This window comes from Oncorhynchus gorbuscha, linkage group LG20, assembly GCF_021184085.1.
Source record: "Oncorhynchus gorbuscha isolate QuinsamMale2020 ecotype Even-year linkage group LG20, OgorEven_v1.0, whole genome shotgun sequence".
NCBI lineage: Eukaryota > Metazoa > Chordata > Actinopteri > Salmoniformes > Salmonidae > Oncorhynchus > Oncorhynchus gorbuscha.
This window is the reverse complement of record NC_060192.1, coordinates 31,740,310-31,764,629: the sequence shown is the minus strand read 5'-3', so window position 1 is coordinate 31,764,629 and position 24,320 is coordinate 31,740,310. Positions and strand designations below refer to the sequence as shown.

The 24,320-nt window shown below is 41.7% G+C and overlaps 1 protein-coding gene across 5 annotated transcripts in view; it reads left to right on the top strand.

The window, feature by feature from the left end:
• LOC124006838 (bifunctional heparan sulfate N-deacetylase/N-sulfotransferase 1-like) overlaps positions 1–24,115 on the top strand; it is a 140,699-nt gene extending 116,584 nt beyond the window's left edge. For 4 of the 5 annotated variants that reach the window (XM_046317022.1, XM_046317024.1, XM_046317021.1 and 1 more), the window contains 6 exons: positions 3,967–4,090; positions 13,475–13,649; positions 13,947–14,117; positions 14,348–14,457; positions 21,069–21,171; positions 22,977–24,115. In XM_046317022.1, coding sequence (XP_046172978.1) covers positions 3,967–4,090; positions 13,475–13,649; positions 13,947–14,117; positions 14,348–14,457; positions 21,069–21,171; positions 22,977–23,096 — 803 coding nt within the window. In that variant the 3' untranslated portion in view covers positions 23,097–24,115. The remainder of the gene's footprint in view (positions 1–3,966; positions 4,091–13,474; positions 13,650–13,946; positions 14,118–14,347; positions 14,458–21,068; positions 21,172–22,976) is intronic. The other variant, XM_046317026.1, reaches the window with a different exon arrangement.
• The last annotated feature ends 205 nt before the right edge of the window (positions 24,116–24,320 follow it).

The window sequence follows — 24,320 nt, the reverse complement described above, 5'->3', positions numbered from 1 at the left end:
GGCTTGCTTCGAGAACAAATGTTGTTGTTGCACGAACAGCTGACCTCACTAAACACTTGCCGTAATGAAAATGAACAAACACGTCACAAAATGTTGTCATTACTATTATGCACAAACTGTTCCGGATGTGACGAATGCGGACGCTTTTAGTCTACTCTACACACCACCAGGGTGTGGCTCACTGTACTAGATCCACTGCACCAGGAGGAGAAGTTATTCTGTCTGGCATGGGGCAGCCTTGAACCTCTGATTATTGACAGCCTGGAGAGAAAGGATGGATAATTGGCAACTGAGCAGCCATTTACAGAGTGTCACATACTTAATTTCCTTTATAGGTTCACCGTAGGCAAGCAGTCAGTCGCTGGCTTTTATTGTAACCTTGACTGCACCCCAGTAAATGGGAATTCCAGATTTACTGCGTAGCCTAATTAAAGTTCTTGAAGATGTCTTAAGGGAGCGATAACCCTCCTTCTGAGAGCGCTGTAAAATGGCCCCGTTAATCTTTTCAATAAAAATGGATTAGGGGGTTGGAGCTGAGAGTAAATTCACACACTTCACCGTTTTAATTACCTAACTGCACCAACATTCACTATAGTCACGTCAGCCATCTTGTCTGTCAACTAGTGAATGACCGATATGGATTTTTTTTAGGACCGATACCGATTTTGGATGGATAAGGAGGCCCATGGTCAATATTTTAGGCTGATATTCAACATCATAAAATGTGAAAAAATGTATTACAAATTTCCCAATTTTAAACAATGGATTTGACTTTTGTTTTCACCAATCTAACTTCATAACATAATGGTGGTAATGTTATTTGAATGGTAAATCTCTTAATAAACTGGGTCAATTAAGATGGCATAGGCCTACTCACTATACAGGTGAATGCCTATTCAATAGGAGTGTGTGCATATATTGAGCTGAGCTTGTTTTGGCTGATCAGTAGAGGCTATGGTGCTACAGATGACAAATCTAATATCCTTCAATTTGGGAATTACACTACATTGACAAAAGTATGTGGACACCCACTCGTCAAACATCTCATTCCAAAATCATGGACATTAATATGGAGTTGTCCCCTCCCCCCAACTGCTATAACAGCCTCCGCTCTCCTGGGAAGGCTTTCCACTAGATGTCGGAACATTGCTGCGGGGACTTGCTTCCATTCAGCCACGAGCATTGGTGAGATGTTGGGCGATTAGGCCTGGCTCGCAGCCAGTGTTCCAATTCATCCCAAAGGTGTTAGATGGGGTTGAGGTCAGGGTTCTGTACAGGCCAGTCAAGCTCTTCCACACCGATATCGACAAACCATTTCTGTATGGACCTCGCATTGGGCACGGGGGCATTGTCATGCTGAAACAGGAAAGGGCCTTCCCCAAACTTTTGCCACAAAGTCACTGTATGCTGTAGCGTTAAGATTTCCCTTCACTAGTTTATACTGGATTAAGTGTACATTTTCGTTAAATGCAATTGTGTTAGTAATGTTCCACCATTCCCTCCATCTTTTGCCAATATCACTTATTTTTATGTCTCGGTTCCAGTAGTTATTTTTTTCAAGAGATTATCAGTTGGATAGGCACTCGGCAAGGTCTTGTATATCTTACCTATCATATGAACATCCTGTTCTGACTCAAATAGGATTCCCTCAAGATTTCTCTGATGTCCAAGATTTCAAATTTAAATTGCTTGATATGAAACTTAAGTTGCATGTCTTTGAAAATATCTACGTTGCTTAATAATTCTGTCATGGAAATAAATGTATTTCCTATTACCAAATAATTTCCGGTTCCTATGCCTTCCATGTGGAAGTTTTATCAGTGAATTCTGAGAAGATATCCAAGGATTGTTCCATAATGTTGTGTTTTTTTAGTGATGATATTGATTCTTGTTGAAAACGTTGAATTATCTTCCATATTGTTATTGTGTTCTTAACTATGAAGTTGTTAATGTTCTTAGCTTCATTCTTAGACACGTGAAAAGATTCTGGGGATGAGCATTTGCATCTAAATTATGTGCCCATTGGATTGTAGAAAACATTATGAACAGCTGCTCTTTCCATGACATAGGCTGACCAGGTGAAACTATGATCACTTGTTAAATCTTCTTCAATCAGTGCAGATGAATGGAAGGATACAGGTTAAAGAAGGATTTTAAAGCCTTGAGACAATTGAGACATGGATTGTGTTTCGGTGCCTTTCAACGGGGTATTGTAGTAAGTGCCAGGCGCGCTGGTTAGAACTGCAACTTTGCTGGGTTTTTCACGCTCAACAGTTTCCTGTGTGTATCAAGAATGGTCCACCACCCAAAGGACATCCAGCCAATTTGACACAACTGTGGGAAGCATTGGAGTCAACATGGGCCAGCATCCCTGTGGAATGCTTTCAACACCTTGTGGAGTCCATACCCCGACCAATTGAGGCTGTTCTGAGAGCAAAAAGGTGATTCAATATTAGGAAGGTGTTCTTAATATTTTGTACAGTCAGTGTATGTCGCAAGTAAAGGTCCTGGACGGCGAGTTGATACAATTCCAAGTCTGTAAGGTTAAAACCACCTGGCCGAGGAAGATGTAAAACTTTTATTATGTCCATCTTTTTTATTTGACCACAAAGTCTTATGACCGAGTATAATTTTTTTTAAATAATGTGTTTGGTGGGGTAATTCGGATTACTGAGAATAAATAACTGTTGGAGACATTCTGAAAAGATTTATTATACCTGGAAGATTTATGGGAAGATTGTTGTATTTAATTAGATCTGCTTTCATATTGTTGATAATGGGATTATGCTATCTTTATTAAACGTATTTGTTGACACCTATTAAGCATCCTAAGTATTTTATATATTGTTTTGTGGTCCATTTAAAGGATGTAGATCATGAGTTATTATTTTGTTTTTCTATGTTCATTTTATATCCTGAGATTTTAGGACATTCTGAAAATATTTTTAGCAAGACCGGCATTCCGTTTCCAATATTGGTCAGGGATAACAGGAGATCATTTGCAAATACATTTAGATATTTGTTTACCAATATTTAGGCATTTTAAAACACTTCCTCCTTTGCCTATTATGACAATTATCTAATCTGACTATCGGCTGTCAATTTACGGATATGACTGTGTCAGATCAGCACACCAGTAAATAGCTAACCTTAAACCACAAGTCAGATGGCTTGAAGCTGAAAATGGTGCATGTTCAAAATGATGACCAGCTAACGTTAGCTAGCTACGTTGGCTATTAGCTCCTATCTGATATCTAACACAATGTTTATCTGGACAGCTAGCTAGCATAGTAGCTAATATAGCTAGCTTGCTAACACTACAGATGAAAGGTTTCATTATCATTATATTTGCTAATGGGTCACAAAGCTATCTGCTTAGCTAGCTAGTTTATTGCATGCACGTCTACACAAGTCTTATTATTAGTGAATTACACTGAACTAGTATTTGCAACAGGAGATCAACTTTGGCCACTGTCAATTCATCTGTTTCTCAATACTGCACCTTTCTGTTGGAGAATAAGCTTTCTGCTTGCTGGGCAGTGCTCGTGGCTCAGGCGATGAGTGTCGGCTGGCATAGCAGCAGTTTTGTTATGTGGACAGAGTATCCGCAAAATCGTTAGAGAAGGGCCGACAGGCGATGGATTAGAAAAGCCAAAATCGGCTCGATATATCAGCACGGCTGATAAACGGTTGTTTCCTGTCAACATTAGATCCACCACTCCTCTTTAACTGTCACTTCATCTCTAACGTAGTTGAGTGTTCTGGTCTTTATTGCTATTTAAGCTTTGGCACATTTGAGATGGGTAGTAAATAGCTGTTCTAATTACCCGGAAATATGCATGTTTAGCATTTACATCAAGTTCTATATTTAAATTAAATCTATGACATTTACATAACCTAATAGTAGTTATCTACGTTTGATATTAGTATGAGCAATACTAATGAAAACTTGTGTTCTCTGCTAAGGCACCACAGCCCTGTATCTGTTCCTAGGGATGCATCCTGATCTGACCAGTAACTACCCCAGCAAGGAGACATTTGAGGAGATCCAATTCTTCAGTGGCCACAGCTACCACAGAGGCATCGACTGGTATGTTATTCCCCTTGTCTTACCCTAATATATTCATTGCCACCAGTCAGTTGGGCATTAATCCCTCTTCTCCAACACATTTACAACAGTCCTGCTTTTATTTTGGGGGCAGCATGATTGAATGGAGACACATTGCTCCTGTAAACCACTGTGCTTTTCATAGTATATGAAACCAACTGAGTTGCCCAGTTTTGAAACACATTCCAGTTACTATTTTTGGCTTTAGAGGAACGTTTCATCCTTCAAAGGGAGAGGCTTTGTTTGGTTCGTCCCCCTCTGAGCTCAATCATTGATTAACAGAAAGCAGACAATTGGATGTATGAATCAAACATTAGTGTGTGGTGGGCTCAGTTGTGGAAAATCTTTAATGTGTGCAAAGTCTGTCTCCCTTACTGGTTTATGCTGGTGCAGTCATGTTATATCCATTAAATTGCATAGTTATTGATGAAAAATGAAACTAGTCTTGTGGTGTTTAGGTAGGACTAGGGCTGTTACGGTGACCGTATTATCACCACACCTGCGGTCACGAGTCATGACGGCAGTCAAATTCCACGAAGACCGTTTAGTCACGCTAACTAGTCTTCTCCAAGCTCTGATGCTACTGCTGGTCATTAGTAGCCTACCAAACTTGCTAACTGCCTGGTACTCAGCACTCTATTGTCCCTCTAATCACTCTGGCATCAATGCAAATGTAATTGAAAATCTAATCAAACACTTCACGAGAGCCCATAAGCACATGTTGTGCAACATTTATATAGGCTTTGGAATTGTCTGAGAAATCATTGATGGCCTCTCTTAAAAATAGGAGGATACCAATAGCTTTCTGGCCGGAAAGTATTCAGACCCCTTGACTTTTTCCACATTTTTGTTATGTTACAGGCTTATTCTAAAAAAATATATATTTTATTTTTTGTCCCTCATCAATCTACACACAATACACCATAATAACAAAGTGATAACAGGTTTTTAGACATGTTTAGCTAATTTATTACAAACAAAAAACAGATACCGTATTTACGTAAGTATTCAGACGCTATGAGATTCGAAATTGAGCTCAGGTGCATCCTGTTTCCATTGATCATCGTTGAGCTGTTTCTACAACTTGATTGGAGTCCACCTGCGGTAAATTCAATTGATTGGATATGATTTGGAAAGGTACCCACCTGTCTATATAAGGTCCCACAGTTGACAGGTTGAAGGAATAGTCTGTAGAACTCAAGATAGGATTGTGTCGAGGCACAGATCTTGGGAAGGTTACTAAAACATTTCTTAATGTTTGAATGTTCCCAAGAACACCTCCATCATTTTTAAATGGAAGAAGTTTGTTGCCTCCGGAGTGGCGCAGCAGTCTAAGGCACTGCATCGCAGAGCTTCAGAGGTCACTAAAGCCCCGAGTTCGATCCCAGGCTGTGTCACAGCCGACCGTGACGAGGAGACCCATGAGGCGGCACTCAAAAAGGGATTTCCTTTTTCCATCGCATTGTAGCGACTCGTGGCTGGCCTGGCGCTTGTAAGCTGACACAGTCGCCAGCTGGACAGTGTTTCCTCCGACACATTGGTGCGGCTGGCTTCCGGGTTAAGCAAGCAGTGTCAGAGGACGCGTGGCTCTCCACCTGCAAAAATGGGACAAGACTGGAATTACCAATTGGATATCACACAATTGTGGAGAAAAATATATATAAATGTAAGCCGTTTGGAACCAGCCAAACTGAGAAATCAGGGGAGAAGGGCTTTGTTCATGGAGGTTACCAAGAACCCGATGGCTACTCTGACAGAGCTCAATATTTCCTCTGTGGAGATGAGAGAACCTTCCAGAAGGACAACCATCTCTGCAGCATTAGGCCTTTATGGTAGTGGCCAGACAGAAGCCACCACTCAGTAAAGGCCACATGACAGCCCGCTTGGAGTTTGTCAAAAGGCACCTAAAGGACTCTGACCATGAGAAGCAAGATTGTCCGGTGAAGCAAGATGGTGGCAGCATCATGCTGTGGGGATGTTTTTCAGCTTCAGGGACTGGAAGACTAGTCAGCATCGAGGGAACGCTGAACGGCACAAAGTACAGAAATCCTTGATGACACCTGCTCCGGAGTGCTCAGAACCTCAGACTGGGGAGAAGGTTTACCTTCCAACAGGACAACGACCCTAAGCACACAGCCAAGACCACACAGGAGTGGCTTCGGGACAAGTCTCAATGTCCTTGAGTGGCCCAGCCAGGCCCAGACTTGAAACTGATTTCAACATCTGGAGAGAACTGGAAATAGCTGTGCAGTGACGCTCCCCATCCAACCTGACAGGGGATCTGCAGAGAAGAATGGGAGAAACTCCCCAAATGCAGGTGTGCCAAGCTTGTAGTGTCATACCCAAGAAGACTCGAGGATGTAATCACTGTCAAAGGTGCTTCAACAAAGTACTGAGTGAAGGGACTGAATACTTATGTAAATGTGGTATTTCAGTTTTTTATTTTGAATAAAAATTAAAAAATGTATAACCTGTTTTTGCTTTGTCATTATGGGGTATTGTACCTTCTTCTAAAATTGATTTAAATTGTAACAAAATGTTGAAAAATTAAAGGGGTCTGAATACTTTCTGAATGTACTCTATTTCTCAACTTTCCTATATTAACAACAGGAGTTCAGCCTACCTGGCTGGCATGAAAATGAACCACGGGGAAAAGCATCCTCCATGCACTATTTGAGTGGATAGATGACATGTATTTCTTCCGCTGTCCCTGTTTCGAGAGCATGATAACAGTCCATTCTAAATCTAAACAAATTTCATACAGAACCGCCACACTCTGGCTACCAGTCAAAAGTTTGGACACACCTATTAATTCAAGGGGTTTTATATTTACTATTTTCTACGTTGTAGAATAATAGTGAAGACATCAAAACTATTAAATAACACATAAGGAATCATGTAGTATATCTTCAAAGTAGCCACCCGTTGCCTTGATGACGGTTTTACACAGTCTGGGCATTCTCTCAACCAGCTTCACCTGGAATGCTTTTGTGACAATCTTGAAGGAGTTCCCACAATGCTGAGCACTTTATTTTTTTTACCTGTATTTTACTAGGCAAGTCAGTTAAGAACAAATTCTTATTTTCAATGACAGCCTAGAAACAGTGGGTTAACTGCCTGTTCAGGGGCAGAACGACAGATTTTGTACCTTGTCAGCTCGGGGGGTTGAACTTGCAAACTTCCAATTACTAGTCCAACGCTCTAACCACTAGGCTACCCTGCCGCCCCACTTGTTAGCTGCTTTTCCTTCTCGGCGATCCAACTCATTCCAAACCACCTCAATCTTGAGGTCGGGTGATTGTGGAGGCCAGGTCATCTGATGCAGCACTCCATCACTCTCCTTCTTGGTCAAACAGCCCTTACACAGCCTGGATGTGTGTTGGGTCATTGTCCTGTTGAAAAATAAATGATAGTCTCACTAAGCTCAAACCAGATGGGATGGTTTATTGCTGCAGAAAACTGTGGTAGCCATACTGATTAAGTGCGCCTTGAATTCTAAATGAATCACTGACGGTGTCACCCACAAAGCACCCCCACACAATCACACCTCCTCCATGCTTCACGGTGGGACCAACACATGCCGAGTTCATCCATTCACCTACTCTGCGTTTCAAATCAAATCAAGCGTTGTCTTTCACAAAGACAAGGCGGTTCAAACCAAAAAATTTGACTCATCAGACCGAAGGACAGATTTCCACCGGTCAATGTCCATTTTAGAGGTTGACCGATTAATCTGAATGGCCGATTAATTAGGGCCGATTTCAAGTTTTCATAAACATCGGAAATCGGTATTTTTAGACACCGATTTGGCCTCATTTTTTATTTTTTTATTACACCTTTATTTATTTTTTAATTAACCGACTATGCAAGTCGGTTAAGAACACATTCTTATTTTCAATGACGGCCTAGGAACGGTGGGTTAACTGCCTCGTTCAGGGGCAGGAAGACAGATTTTCACCTTGTCAGCTCGAGGGATCGAATCTTGCAACCGTACAGTTAACTAGTCCAACGCTATAACCACCTGCCTCTCGTTGGACTCCACGAGGAGACTGCCTATTACGCGAATGCAGTTAGCCAAGGTAAGTTGCTAGTTAGCATTAAACTTATCTTATCAAAAACAATCAATCATAATCACTAGTTAATTACACATGGTTGATGATATTACTAGTTTATATAGCGTGTCCTGCATTGCATATAATCTGACTGAGCATGCAAGTATCTGACTGAGCGGTGGTAGGCAGCAGCAGGCTCGTAAGCATTCATTCAAACAGCACTTTTGTGCGTTTTGGCAGCAGCTCTTCGTTGTGCGTCAAGCATTGCGCTGTTTGACTTCAAGCCTATCAACTCCCGAGATGAGGCTGGTGTAACCGATGTGAAATGGCTAGCTAGTTAGCGTGGTGTGCACTAATAGCGTTTCAAACGTCACTCGCTCTGAGACTTGGAGTGGTTGTTCCCCTTGCTCTGCAAGGTCTGTGGCTTTTGTGGAGCGATGGGTAACGCTGCTTCGAGGGTGGCTGTTGTCGTTGTGTTCCTGGTTCGAGCCCAGGGGGACGGAAGCTATACTGTTACACTGGCAATACTAAAGTGCCTATAAGAACATCCAATAGTCCAAGGTTAATGAAATACAAATGGTATAGAGAGAAATAGTCCTATAATAACTACAACCTAAAACTTCTTACCTGGGAATATTGAAGACTCATGTTAAAAGGAACCACCAGCTTTCATATGTTCTCATGTTCTGAGCAAGGAACTGAAACGTTAGCTTTCTTACATAGCACATATTGCACTTTAACTTTCTTCTCCAACACTTTGTTTTTGCATTATTTAAACCAAATTGAACATGTTTCATTATTTATTTTAGGCTAAATTGTTTTTATTGATGTATTATATTAAGATAAAATAAGTGTTCATTCAGTATTGTTGTAATTGCCGTTATTACAAATAAATAAATCGGCCGATTTTTGGAAATCTGCTTTTTTGGTACTCCAATAATCGGTATCGATATCGGCGTTCAAAAATCATAATCGGTCGACCTCTAGTACATTGCTTGTGTTTCTTGGCCCCAAGCAAGTTTCTTCTTATTGGTGTCCTTAAGTAGTGGTTTCTTTGCAGCATTTCGACCATGAAGGCCTGATTCACACAGTCTCTGAACATTTGATGTTGAGGTGTGTCTATTACTTGAACTCTGAAGAATTTATTTGGGCTGCAATTTCTGAGTCTGATAACTCTAATGAATGTATCCTCTGCGGCTTATGTAACTCTGCGTCTTTCTTACCTGTGGTGGTCCTCATGAGAGCATGTTTCATCAAAGTGCTTGATGGTTTTTGTGAATGCATTTGAATAAACTGGATCTCTCGACTGACCTTCACATCTTAAAGTACCTTCACATCTTAAAGTACCTTCACATCTTAAAGTACTGTCATTTTTCTTTGCTTATTTGAGCTGTTCTTGCCGTTATATGGACTTTTTCTTTTACCAAATAGGGATTTCTTCTACCTTGTCGCAACACAACTGATTGGCTCAAACTCATTAAGAAGGAAAGAAATACCATACAATTTACTTTTAACCGGGCACACTTGTTAATTGAGAATCATTCCAGTTGACTAACTCATGAAGCTGGTTGAGAGACTGCCAATAGTATGCAAAGCTGTCAAGGCAAAAGGTGGCTACTTTGAAGAATCTCACATCTAAAATACATTTAATTTAACACATTTTGATTACTACATGATTCAATATGTTTCATAGTTTTGATGTCTTCACTATTATTCTACAATGTAGAAAATAGTTTAAAAAATAAAGAAAAACCCTTGAATGAGTAGGCTTGTCCAAACTTTGGACCGGTACTGTATATTATTTAGTATATTTAAAGACAATATTATATCAAGAATAGTGTGATGGGGGACTATTATCCTATCACTTATAACTTGTGAATGATGCCAAGCATAAGGCAAGAAACGGCACATGCCCCCCCCCAAATGTTTTCGAATCGGTCTCACACCTCATGTTGTCTTGCCCATAGGCCTATATGTTTTGATGAGGTTTGTATCACAACTGAAGTGGCCAAATAACGTCTTAAAATGAAGCACATTAATCCGCTTTACAAGGGGTTTAGAGCCACCTTTGTAATAAAAGTATTACATGCATAATCGCATTTGTGGTCACTTTTGAGAATATTTTCCTGCTAATGGAACATTTGTGGTCACTTTTGAGAATATTGTCCTGCTAATGGAACATTTGTGGTCACTTTTGAGAATATTGTCCTGCTAATGGAACATTTGTGGTCACTTTTGAGAATATTTTCCTGCTAATGGAACATTTGTGGTCACTTTTGAGAATATTGTCCTGCTAATGGAACATTTGTGGTCACTTTTGAGAATATTGTCCTGCTAATGGAACATTTGTGCTTATAGCCTACAGCTGTGTGCACGTTACTGGGCTTATAATGTGAAGAAACAGCCTAATAGCTTAAAATGTTGATCAACTAAGTGTTCTCATCTGTTGCATCATGCTCATTGCTTAAAATAGGTTATTTTTTTGCTAGTGGCTGTGTTTATTTGGGATCTATCGCATCCCGCAACTGGAAGATTTATTTGTCGTACAGAATAGAATAGGTAAACTTTTTTTGTACTACGAGGGATAGTAGATTGACATAGGCTAGTGCTTTTGCTGTTTGTTAGGCCTACTCATCTTATTGGCTGACAAAAATAAATGTGGCGAGTTCTTCTAATATCCTCAATATGCGCCTCGGAATTGGATCAGGACCCGCGCAGTTGCATCCCCGATGTTTCGCTCTTCACTTGTAGCCTGTGAGAAAGACCCGATCACGTGACTGAGAGCCATGTGAGTGAGAGGTGCTTCGACACGCAGCTGGGAGTTCTACTTATTATATTCAGCCCAAGGGCACAACGGCCACTGGCCACAACAGGCATGGATTTTTTTCAAGGGGCATTATGACCACATGCAGCCGGGTAATTCAAGGCATTATCAAGTGCTTGTCAAATTGTGAACGGGAGGCTGATTAAGTGTGTACAGCCTGCGCAAAAATGAACAAAGCAAAGCTCATGCCTTTCATACAACTTTTTTCAAATCATCATTCGTCGCATCATGCAGCTTTAGAATGTATTAAAAATCAAAACATATGGCCTAACATTTATTTCACAAAGTTACATAACTCTAAATGAAACATATAGGAGAACCTGTTTCTTTGATAACCGCTGAACACAGAATAGCCGCATGTGCGCACTCCCTCAAATAGTTTAAAGAAAATAGCCTTTCTACTTCATTATGCTATGTTCAATCCTATTCTTCATACTATGAAATGCCACACAATTCTAAGCAAATATGTTCTTCTGAAATAGACTACATTTTCTTCATATCATGGTTCTTTAGACCTGTGTAAAATAAATATATTTAATGTGATGGTGTGGGCTATATTACATGAATTTATTAGACTTTTTAAAGTGTAAATGTTCCAAAAGTCTGCATCAGTCGCTTGTAGGCTGTGCGTGTATCAAGCAGATGCTAAATGTTTGTTAATTAACGGTCAATTACCGTGAGACTGTCAGTTTATTTTCTTGACAATCGCCCGCTGACAAAATGTTGTGAGCGCCACAGCCCTAGGTAGGACATTGGTATTTGTTATGTATTCAAAGACTTTTAGATAGACAGCTCTAATGCCCAAAACCTTTTTTTATCATGGACAGCTCCATTGGGCACTTTCACCATTTTTGAAGCAGTCAACTGTGTGGCACTTCCTAGGAGTTAAGGAAGAATCACATAATTCAGTCCAAGTCATCAGAAGAGCTCAGCCGATGAATTATACTCCTGAGCAAACATTCCATAACTCCAGGTGGCCTTTAATCACCAACCTTAGTTTTATATCTGTTCAGACAACACACTCCAGATGGCCTTTAATCACCAACCTTTGTTTTATACCTGTTCAGACAACACACTCCAGGTGGCAGTTAATCACCAACCTTTGTTTTATACCTGTTCAGACAACACACTGCAGGTGGCCTTTAATCACCAACCTTAGTTTTATACCTGTTCAGACAACACACTGCAGGTGGCCTTTAATCACCAACCTTAGTTTTATACCTGTTCAGACAACACACTGCAGGTGGCCTTTAATCACCAACCTTTGCTTTATACCTGTTCAGACAACACACTGCAGGTGGCCTTTAATCACCAACCTTAGTTTTATACCTGTTCAGACAACACACTGCAGGTGGCCTTTAATCACCAACCTTAGTTTTATACCTGTTCAGACAACACACTGCAGGTGGCCTTTAATCACCAACCTTTGCTTTATACCTGTTCAGACAACACACTGCAGGTGGCCTTTAATCACCAACCTTTGTTTTATACCTGTTCAGACAACACACTGCAGGTGGCAGTTAATCACCAACCTTTGTTTTATACCTGTTCAGACAACACACTGCAGGTGGCCTTTAATCACCAACCTTTGTTTTATACCTGTTCAGACAACACACTGCAGGTGGCTGTAAATCACCAACCTTTGCTTTATACCTGTTCAGACAACACACTGCAGGTGGCCTTTAATCACCAACCTTTGTTTTATACCTGTTCAGACAACACACTGCAGGTGGCCTTTAATCACCAACCTTTGCTTTATACCTGTTCAGACAACACACTGCAGGTGGCCTTTAATCACCAACCTTTGTTTTATACCTGTTCAGACAACACACTGCAGGTGGCTGTAAATCACCAACCTTTGTTTTATACCTGTTCAGACAACACACTGCAGGTGGCCTTTAATCACCAACCTTTGTTTTATACCTGTTCAGACAACACACTGCAGGTGGCTGTAAATCACCAACCTTTGCTTTATACCTGTTCAGACAACACACTGCAGGTGGCTGTAAATCACCAACCTTTGCTTTATACCTGGACAGACAACACACTGCAGGTGGCAGTTAATCACCAACCTTTGCTTTATACCTGGACAGACAACACACTCCAGGTGGCAGTTAATGCACCCGTTCATAGACATAGTAGATGCGCTTGGCCCCTACTGCCATACCTGCGAAACCCTCTCCTAACCCGAACGACACTACGCCAATTGTGCACCGTCTCATGGGTTTCCCTGTCGCAGCCAGCTGCAACACAGCCCAGGATCGAACCCTGATCTGTCGTGAAGCTTCTAGCACTGCGATGCGCCGCTCAGGAGGCCCCTAAAAACCCTTCTTTAACCTGTCTTCTCCCCTTCATCTACACTGATTTGAAGTGGATTTTACAAGTGACATAAATAAGGGATCGTAGCATTCACCTGGTCAGTCAGTATTTTGTAAATAGCAGGTGTTCCTAATGTTTAAACCCGGTCTGTCTGTGTGTTATGATTGACAGGTATATGGAGTACTTTCCACTACCCTCCAACACCAGCTCAGACTTTTACTATGAGAAGAGTGCCAACTACTTTGACTCGGAGGTGGCTGCACGGCGGGCGGCTGCCCTTCTGCCCAAGGCCAAAATAATCACCATCCTCATCAACCCTGCAGACAGGGCATACTCATGGTACCAGGTGAGCCTCCCTCCCTCCCTCAGAGTTAAACCTCTTCCCACTATTCCATTTCCAACACCAGACTATATTATAGGGATAGCAATTGGGTGAAATGCTGTGGGTGTCTTGAGGGTAGCATCACTCCTTTTCCTGGTCAGCTGTACTGCTGATTTCACTTGAACTTGGAAATGAAGTAGCTAATATCGTGGTGGAGAAATAAGTGATGTACCGGTATGTAGGAGTGAGAAATCAGTCGGAATGGCGTCTGCAAGGGCACTGGATTAAACTGGCTGTCATATCTGTCTGCTCTGCCCTCAGCACCAACGTGCCCATGACGACTCCGTCGCCCTGAAGTATACTTTCCATGATGTCATCACTGCTGGCCATGACGCCCCCATCAAGCTGCGGGTGCTCCAGAACCGCTGTCTGGTGCCGGGGTTCTACGCCACCCACCTGGACCGCTGGCTTAGCCACTACCACATCAGCCAGGTAGGTTTGGTCATCTGGGTCCCATGTGTGCATGTTCATGCTTATCTGTTTGCAGATTTGTTCATAAGCATATGGTTTAAATGTAAACAAACATTGATGTATTCAGTCTGTGTCTATATGTACATGGTTGGTACAGTGGCTGTGTGTATATGTTGTTGCTGGTATTTGAATTTGAGACCGCTCAGCTAGTCTATCTGACCTACTGTGGTATTGTAAATGTGGTTCCTCAGATCCTGGTTCTGGATGGTCAGGTGCTGAGGACAGAGCCTGCTGCAGTGATGGACAAGATCCAGAAGTTCCTTGAGCTGACAAACACACTGAACTACCACAATATTCTAGCGTAAGTGTCTTATTTGGCCTGCTAAACACTATAGACTAGAGCCAACATCACTTTTGTAGAAAACACATGGCAAATGAAGGCTTTTGTTTCCCTAACTGTTTGACATGTAACATTAAAGTGTATAAATAGTACAATGCAGCCTTTTTTATCTCTATTAAATTAATTCGGTGTAACAATTAAGTTTCTTACAATTAAAATGGTCAAAAAGAAATAGCTTCTTAGCAAAGGTTAATTTCTCAAGCAGTAATTCTTCTAGGACTGTCTGGGAGTGGTCAGAGTGGGGAGGGGAAAACAAAAAATGTGCTTTTATTGGCAGAGTTTTGGAACTCTTTCTTATAGGTCGTTATCAATAAAATGTCACAATATGGTGCAGAGGGTTCGATCTGGCTGCTGGGGGACAAGGAGACCCCCCCCCCTAGCTCCGCTAAAACCAATGACAACTTTTGTGCATGTGCCAAATCAAATTTGATATGAACTACGCTCCGTTTTAAAGGAATTGTTAAATAAATGTTATCGCTAACTGTTTTGTTTTAATATCATCACCTCTCAAAGAGCATTGTCAGAACTACACATTTCTGATTATTCCACATTTAGCTCTGGCATCAGTAGGGATGCACGATATATAGGCAGGGTAGCTTAGTGGTTAGAGCATTGGACTAGTAACCGAAAGGTTCCAAGTTCAAATCCCCGAGCTGACAAGGTACAAAATCTGTCGTTCTGCCCCTGAACAGGCAGTTAACCCACTGTTCCTAGGCCGTCATTGAAAATAAGAATTTGTTCTTAACTCACTTGCCTAGTAAAATAAAGGTAAAATAAAAATAAATATCGGAATCGACGATATTAGCTAAGAATGCCAACATCGGTATCACCCCAATATCTAGTTGAACGCCGATGTGCAAAACCAATATCAAAGCTGACGTACAATCCTATATAACACAGGTACATGACGTAATGACGCCATGTAAAATGTTGTGCTACACGGGCAACACAGCATTCCTAATCTAGCCCACAATGTCTGCTGTGTGGATCCAGCAGTCAACAAGTCAAGCAGTCATTTAAAAGAGTAAGAACATTTCAGCGAGACAACTCATAGGCAAAATCCATTAACGCCAAAATAATGGAATTAATTGCCCTTGACAATCAACCGTACTCTGTAACTTCTGAGCTTTAGCTTGGTACCTAGCTAGCACCAATACAAGCAGCCTGAAAACAATGACCAGTAGAAACTGCAGTCATTTTCATTATTCTCAGCAATGATTTAGGAATCGTTGTACGTATTAGCTAGTTAGCCACTTGTTGTTCGTCTATTGAAATTGAACTTGAGTTCATGAAAATAAATAGCTCGCCAGCTACTTAACCCTGTTGCCCAAAGCTAACATTATAGGCAGCCAGCTAGCTTCATCTGTGTTGTGAAGCTAGCCACAATAAGGATTAGGCACAATAGTGGCATTTTCAGTTTTCCTTCAAAATACAAGTACATCTTTGAAAGTGATCCTCAGAGTTATCAAACTCCAAAACATCCACACACTATTGTTTTTCCTCTTGAATAGTGTTCAATACATATAGATTGACAATAAATGTGTCTCAATTCACAGTTTCAGAGTCCCGCAATAAGAGCTACAACCCTCCAGAAATTATTTCCTAAAGGACTTGATGATGAATGATGAAATCTATTAATGATACATTAATGATGAAATGTATGTTATGTTGTGAATTTGAACGTAAATTATGCCCCTATTTAAGATTACTCCGTTTTTCGTACGATGTACCCAATGATTAATGAATACTTGCTCGGTAGGTTTATGTCCTCAATGTGGTTTTACAGACGTGTTTAATACGTCTTATTTACACACTTTATTTGAAAATTTATGAAATGCATATTGTTATATTTGGTAGCACTTATTTGTTTTTCCTTCGCCTCCAACCCCATTCGATGCGTGGAACAGATGTGGGTGGGGTTAGGTCTACATAAGGGTGCTAATTTTTTTTTTTTACGTACAAAAGGCCGATACATAAGCTTATTAAAGATCAGTGATACTATCAAGAGCAGTGTGCGGTTTCCTTTCTCCTTCACCTTGACCATCACGTATCTGAAATGACATGTTCAATTTATGTTCATGATGAAGAAAAGCATGCATTTACTTTCTCTATAAATCTGATGATAGATCTAAATGTGAGCAATTGTTTGGCATTGAATAATCTCTCATTTGTAGTTCTGACTAGGCTCTTCAAGAGGTGGTGATATTACAACCACACAGTTAATATTTATTTAATTATCCCGGCACAGTTATTCATGGTTTTAGCAGAGCTGGGCATCTCCTTGCCCACCAACAGGCAAATCGAACACTATGCACCTTATTGTGAGGTTTTATTGATAATGATAATGAACAAAAATGTAAAGTGTTGGTTTCATGAGCTGAAATAAAATAACCCAGAAATGTTCCATATGCACAAAAAGCTTATTTGAAAATGTCCCAGTTCATCCATGGCCTGCATACTCACCAGACCTGTCACCCACTGAGCATGTTTGGGATGCTCTGGATTGATGTGTACGACAGTGTGTTCCAGTTGCCTCCAATATCCCAGCAACTTTGCACGGCCATTGAAGAGGAGTGGGACAACATTCCACAGGCCACAATCACCAGCCTGATCAACTTTATGTGAAGGAGATGTCGCCCTGCATGAGGCAAATGGTGGTCACACCAGATACTGACTGGTCTTATGATCCACGCCCCTACTTTTTTTATTATTATTTTAAAAGATATTGGTGACCAGCAGTTATGTATTCCCAGTCATGTGAAATCTATAGATAAGGGCCAAATGAATATATTTCAATTGGCTGATTTCCTTATATGAACTGTAACTCAGTAAAATCTTTGAAATTGTTGCATGTTGCGTTTATTTTTGTCAGTGTAATTTACCACATGGTGATGTCAGGCAGTTGTTTTCAACCGGCTCTTACACGAAGGGCTTTTTTTTGACTGCACTGGGCCTTAAAAGCAGGGATGGGTGACTGATGGGTGTGGGGGCCACAAAGAATCTGAACTCATCATGACGGTCCGCAGTTGCATGCGGGTCTGCGTACCTACATCCGCCACATTGTGATCAAAACCATTTTTGCCATGTGGTGTAGAGAAAATGTGGCAGTTTTAAAGCAAGTTTTCTGTCATTCTAAACATTTTAACATAGGGTGGAGAGAAATGTTTGGTCCCCCAGCTGATGATTCTAGCGTTTTAGTTTAGAAAGCTGGCTGCTAAACTAACTTAGCAATTACATGTTTTTCTGCTGATAGGGGCTAATTGACTCTGTGAATTACATAAGAGAAAAACTACTGATGCACAACCACATTTCTAAGTTGCACCTTGTGTGTGTATTCTACTATTCTAACTCTCAACATGAAGTTGAGACTCCAACTGAATTGCTAAAACATTTTAAATAAAACATTTAAATTGTTTGAAATTCATCCGAGGGTTCTTCAAAAGGGGGCGTTGCCCATCGTTGCTTTAAAGCACATATGTCAGAGTCAAGGCCCGCGGGCCACATCCGGCCCGCGAGAAGGTTTTTTACGGCCCCTGGGATGATCTTGATTTGTTATTAGAACCGGCCCGCAGACCGCAGCAAGCCGGCAGCCCGCAGATCTTTTACACGCACCAATACTACATTTCCCACAATGCAACGGTGACGCACCGAGCAGTAGGCTGCTTCATTTCAATATTTATTGGCACAGCAGTTGTCAGCATCACAGTAAAATTAACTTTCAGATACCCATCAAAAATGGCAAAACGGAAGGTGGACACTGAGAACCGGGGGTTTCAAACAAGGTGGGAGTCGGAGTATTTGTTCACGGAGGTAGCTGGAAAACCTGTGTGTCTTCTGTGTGGAGAAAGTGTGGCGGTACTGAAATAGTATAATCTGAGATGACATTATGAAATGAAACACGCGGACAAAAACAAGAATATGGACATGGAACAAAGGCTACAAAAGGCAGAAGAATTAAAACGAGGCCTCAAATCTCGACAGGCTCTGTTCAAAAAAGCCAAATCACAAGGCCAGGCTGCTGTCAAGGCCAGTTTTATTTTGGCAGAAGAGATCGCTAAATCAGCCCGGCCATTTACGGAGGGGGATTTCATCAAAAACTGCATGATTAAAGTTTGTGACGAAGTTTGCCCAGAAAAAAGGCAACTCTTTTTAAATGTGAGTCTGAGCAGAAACACCATTGCCGAGAGAGTAGACCAGTTGTCCATCAATCTAAAAGAGCAGCTTGTGAAAAAGGGAAAAGATTTCATTGCATATTCCTTGGCTGTGGATGAAAGCACCGACATTTCTGACATTGCCCAGTTGTCAATTTTCATCCGCGGAGTGGACTCCAGCCTAAGCGTGACAGAGGAGTTTTTGGCTTTATGTCCTATGCATGGCACAACTACGGGGCATGATTTGTATGAAGAGGTGTCAAGATGTGTAAATGAGATGGAGCTGCCTTGGGAAAAACTCGTGGGTTTGACAACCGACGGAGCACCTGCGATGTGTGGACACAGGAGCGGACTGGTGGGGAAGATACGGGAAAAGATGCAAGAGGAAAACGCGACAGGTGAGCTGACAGCTTATCATTGTATCATACACCAGGAAGCGTTGTGCGGTAAAGCCTTGAAAATGGAGCATGTAATGAGCATCATCACGCGCACAGTTAACTTTATCAGAGCCAAAGGTTTGAATCACCGCCAGTTCAAGGCATTTCTGACGGAGTTAGAAACGGAGCATGGTGATTTGCCTTATCACACAGAGGTGCGATGGCTAAGCCAGGGAAAGGTGCTTCAAAGATGTTTCAAGCTTCGTGAGGAGATTTGTCTGTTCTTGGACAGCAAAGGGAAAGACACAACACAACTCCGAGACGAAATGTTTCTGTGTGAAATGGCTTTTCTGTGTGACATTACGAGTCATCTGAATGCAATGAACTTGCAGCTGCAGGGTCGGGATCGTGTCATCTCTGATATGTACAGTACAGTGAAGGCATTTAAAACCAAACTGACTCTGTGGGAGACGCAGATGCGGAAAGAAAATTTGAGCCACTTTCCCAGCTGCCAGACCATGAAAGAGAAGCTCTCTACCAGTGCGTTCCCGAGCGCACAGTTGGCTGATAAAATAGGTATGCTTGCCGCTGACTTTCGACGCCGATTTGCTGACTTTGAAGCACAAAAAAGCAGGTTGGAACTGCTCGGTAACCCATTTGCTGTTGACGTGGAAAGCTCACCACCAAACCTCCAAATGGAGTTGATTGACCTCTAATGCAATGATGCACTGAGGGCAAAATATGCGGCAGTGGGTGCTGCGGAGTTCGCCCGTTTCCTCCCCGACACAATGCCCCAGCTGCGCATCCAGGCTGCTCAAACGTTGTCTATGTTTGGCAGCACATACCTGTGTGAACAACTGTTTTCTTTGATGAACTTGAACAAAACATCACACAGAAGTCGACTTACTGCTGAACACCTCCACTCAATTCTGAGGATTTCCTCAGCTCAGAGCCTTACCCCGAACATTGATGAACTTGTGGAAAAGATGGGACACCACCAAGTATCACCCTCAACCTCAAACAAGTGAACATTACTGTGCAATCACATATTTAGAGTTTTTACTCAGTTCAAGTTTAAAAGTTAAAGTTTAATATTTGTTTTCACTGCATGTTACTTCTCCTTAAACAAAGTGTTGTTTTTGATTAATAGATTTTTGCACTTTATTTTATTGTATTTCAATCCAATTATATTTTTAAAATATTTCAGTTGAGTGGATGATAGAAAATTGCTATTATTGTTTTTTTCTTTGAAGTAAATTTAGCCCACTTTTGCTAAAATAGAAAATATAGGCTACTGATGGTGCCTTGAATACCGGTTTCTTTCATTTAATGTTCATGTTATGGGGATTTTTATATAAAGGAAATTTGTCTTTTGTGTCTGTTGAAAATTAAAGATTACTGACAGAGCCATAAGAAAATATTGCTTTATTTATCTGATCATATTGGAATATATTTGTTAGGTTTTCAGTAGGTTCAATTAGGTTCACTAGACTATATGCGTCATTTAAAAATTTTCAATGAACATTCGAACAGTCCGGCCCTCGGCTTGTAGCTAAATTTTTTATTTGGCCCTCCGTCCATTTGACTTTGACACCCCTGCTTTAAAGCATTGAGCTGTTCAACACCGCTGTGATGGTGAAGGAACCTTATCTTTTCAATCGGAGCGGAGGTGCTTGGTTTGTGAACAGCTTTGATGTGATTTTCAGAATGCTCTCTTTTGGAGGGATTACCATCGCTTCGACATTACCATGCCAACCTATTCCCTTTCTTCTGCTTCCCCCTGTTCACAAGCCCCCCCCCCCCATATCTGTTTCTGCCTCTGATGCTTGACCACATAATCACCCAGCCAGACTGCAGTAAACAGCAACATCTGTCAGCCACATCCCCCTGTGGACAATGGATATGGTTTTGTCGCCATGTCTCTTCTCTAAACACGAGGAGTCGCAAACCATCTGTTCCGGATGTTCCCTTTTTAATTAGGTTGATGAGCATTAATTTAAACATTTTGACTTGCCTACCTCCATTGTTTGTTCCTCTGTTCCAGGTTTGATCCCAAAAAAGGGTTCTGGTGCCAGTTGTTAGACGGAGGAAAGACCAAATGTCTGGGCAAGAGTAAAGGACGGAGATACCCCGACATGGACACAGATGTAAGTTACCATGTACACAAACCTCAAAAATGTCTGTCTTGCCCTCAACTTAAAAACATGTTAAATTATTCAACATAAAATGTTGTTACCTTGATAAGCAAGTTTTTATATATATATATATATATAGTTGAATTGTCTCTCCTAGAATAGATGTCATAGAAGTATTTCCTACTCTAGTCAGTGGTGCTTTATGGTCTCATTGCCTGTCTGTCTGTGACAGCCTCCGCTCAGCTCTTCTCAGGATGGGCATGGAAATCCACCGGATCTGGTAGTGTCTAAGGAGCAACCATAGAGAGGAGAGGGGTGTTGAGGGGGACAGGGTGGGCACTGAACTCAGGTCCTTGAAGTTACCTTGACTGTGTTGGCACAGACACCTCGGGGGTAATTAGCTGGGATGACAGGGCTCATGAGACCCGCAGAGCTGCAGTGCCCTCTACCTGAGTTACTCAGTAGTCTGGACTAAAGCTCTCTCTGCACACTAAGTTAACTAAAGGTCATGTAACATTAAATGTGATGTTGTTCCCTGGGCATAAAAGTTAAATACTCATCATAACATTGAATATGGTTACCGAAACTAGCTGCAAGCAGCCATATACATGTATCTTTGAGTCATTTAGCAGGCACTCATCCAGAGCGACTTAAACAAGCAATTAGGGTTAAGTGTCTTGCTCAAGGGCACATCGACAGATATTTCACCTAGTCGACTTGGGGATTTGAGCCAGCAAACGTTGTTACTGGCCCAACACTCTTAACAGCTAGGCTATCTGCCGCCCCATATCTAGGGGTTCAAGCTTTGGCCGCCCAGTGCCACCATCAGGAGAAATTGGACAAGCTACTTCTGTACTTATCACGTTTGCCAAATATCAGAACTCAAAATCACAGATCACACAGTATGCTTTTGATGGATTATGTACCATTTTTATGTTGACTACTTTAAATGTCTCCTATTCCGGAACCGCTTAACCGATTGGCACCATATTTGGTATGTAAGCATCTATAGACCCATGTCTTTTAACACTCTTAATTCAAACAATATAAGCCAATGAGCTTGCATTAATGTTTTTTCCTGTCCAATATCACCCCCGTGAGGCCAAACTGAACCATACTCTACAGGTTAGCTAGAGTCGCAGCCCTGAGCATGTGTCAAATTCCATGACTGAGTCCAACAGATCAAGAGATATGAATATGTGCCCGATATAGCACCACCATGTGGCGAATCTGATTAATTCAATAACTGTCTGATTGATATGTATTTATGTGCCAGGTCACGCCCACTTGAATGTTTATTAGTCCGTAGTGGCCATGTTGTTTATGATGCTAGTCTGGAAAAAGATGCATTGTGAGACCTTGGCCGTGTATCAAGTTTTGTGCAGATACATGGCAAATGTGTTCCTTGTGAGGACAGAGACCTATGTACTAAATTTCAGGACTAGCTCAAACGGGGAGAGGGGTGTGAGCTTTCAAAGTCAGCATTTTCAGTCACTTGTTATAGCTCCACCATGTGGCCAATTAGCATTGAATGAGAGGTGTGGCCAATTGGCCCTTTACCATGATGCCAGGTTGCAACCTCCAAGGCCCGACCATCTCACGGGAATACAAATTTTATTTCACCAAATCGTCAGAAGAAAATAACCAATGGCTACAAATACCGTTGGGTTTGACCCAGCTTCGCAGATGAACCCCTAACGAAATGGGCAACTGCTGTATCTAGGGTGGGAGCTATGAAAAATGTATGTTTATTTAACATTTTCTTGTAACTATGTGCCCCATATCTGACACACTCTTTCTCTTTCATCCTGTGGCAGTCTCGCTCCTTCCTTCGGGAGCACTACAGGGACAACAACATAGAGTTGTCCAAGCTGCTCTATAAGATGGGCCAGCCTCTGCCCAGCTGGCTCAGGGAGGAGCTGCTCCACACCAGGTAGCCTCAGCACGGCCGTGGACACGAGGACAGAGACACCACCCCAACCTGACCCTCCTGTCCCCCACAGAGGGGGATGCATGTGCTCGCCCCTCGGCTCCAGCTATTCACCGCCATGCGGACTGACCAGGAGCTGAGGAAGGCATGAGAGACAGGCCCCCCCCATGCCAAGTCAGCCCAGCTGTTCCCAGTGGCCCCCAGGGACCCTAGCATGGGGTGTGGGCCCTCAGGGGGGAGAAGAGGCAAAGGTGAAGGAGAGACATGAACTGAGTTTCGGATTGTTCTACTTCCTTCTCAGAGAGAATGACACTGGGGCAAAGAGAGAAGAGGGAGGGATCCCTCAACGGGGACTGATGTTATTGTTCCATCACTGAAGTTTGCACTCTCTCAGACAGACAAGGAAGACGACGTCATTTCTCTGTGCCTGTCATGAACAATACATTAGCCAATAATGGATATTCAAGTGCCAGAGTGGAATGTTCATTTGAAAGTATTTCTGAATTTATATTTTCATAATTAACACTCATATACTGCTGGATGTCTGTATTTGTTTTCGAGGTGTTGTGGTTGCACAACGCATCTGTCGAGCCTTGTATGTTCTTTTTAACTGTTCCATGTTTTTAATCTGTGTTCATCTGAAAACCTAACTGGAGCCCATGTATTGCTACCACATACCACGCTGACCCTTGACCTTTATCAACTCAAATTATATTTGGTTGTCTGAGACCTTCAATTGAATGAATTCACAGTGGATTAAAAACGGTAAAATCCATAATGATATACGAGACAAGCTGGCCTTGCCTTGGTCAGTGGAATGTTCCCGCTTGTCCTTGGTTGTAACTTCCTTTAATAATGAAATATTGAAACCCATTCCTAAATACAGCTGATCCTACCATGTCTGTAGAGTACACTGCAAACTGAACCTAAATGTGACGTGAGAAATGTAGCTGCGTGTTAAATAACTTTCAGGTAGACATTGCAATTTATCACTGAGGAGATGCACATCATCATCGTCATCCGATCTGTTACTGTACCGAGCAGATCTTTGTTTCCACTAGTGATGGTAGAGCAAGTGGAGCATGATGTTGACTGGGTTTTTTAAACATTTATTTTGACAGCAGGTTAATGTTATAATGCGCATAATAATTCATAGTTCCTATTGCTGACGGATTATTTTCTGGCTCAAATTAAGATCCTACATCTGTAAATTTGCAGTAATGCGCCTCTT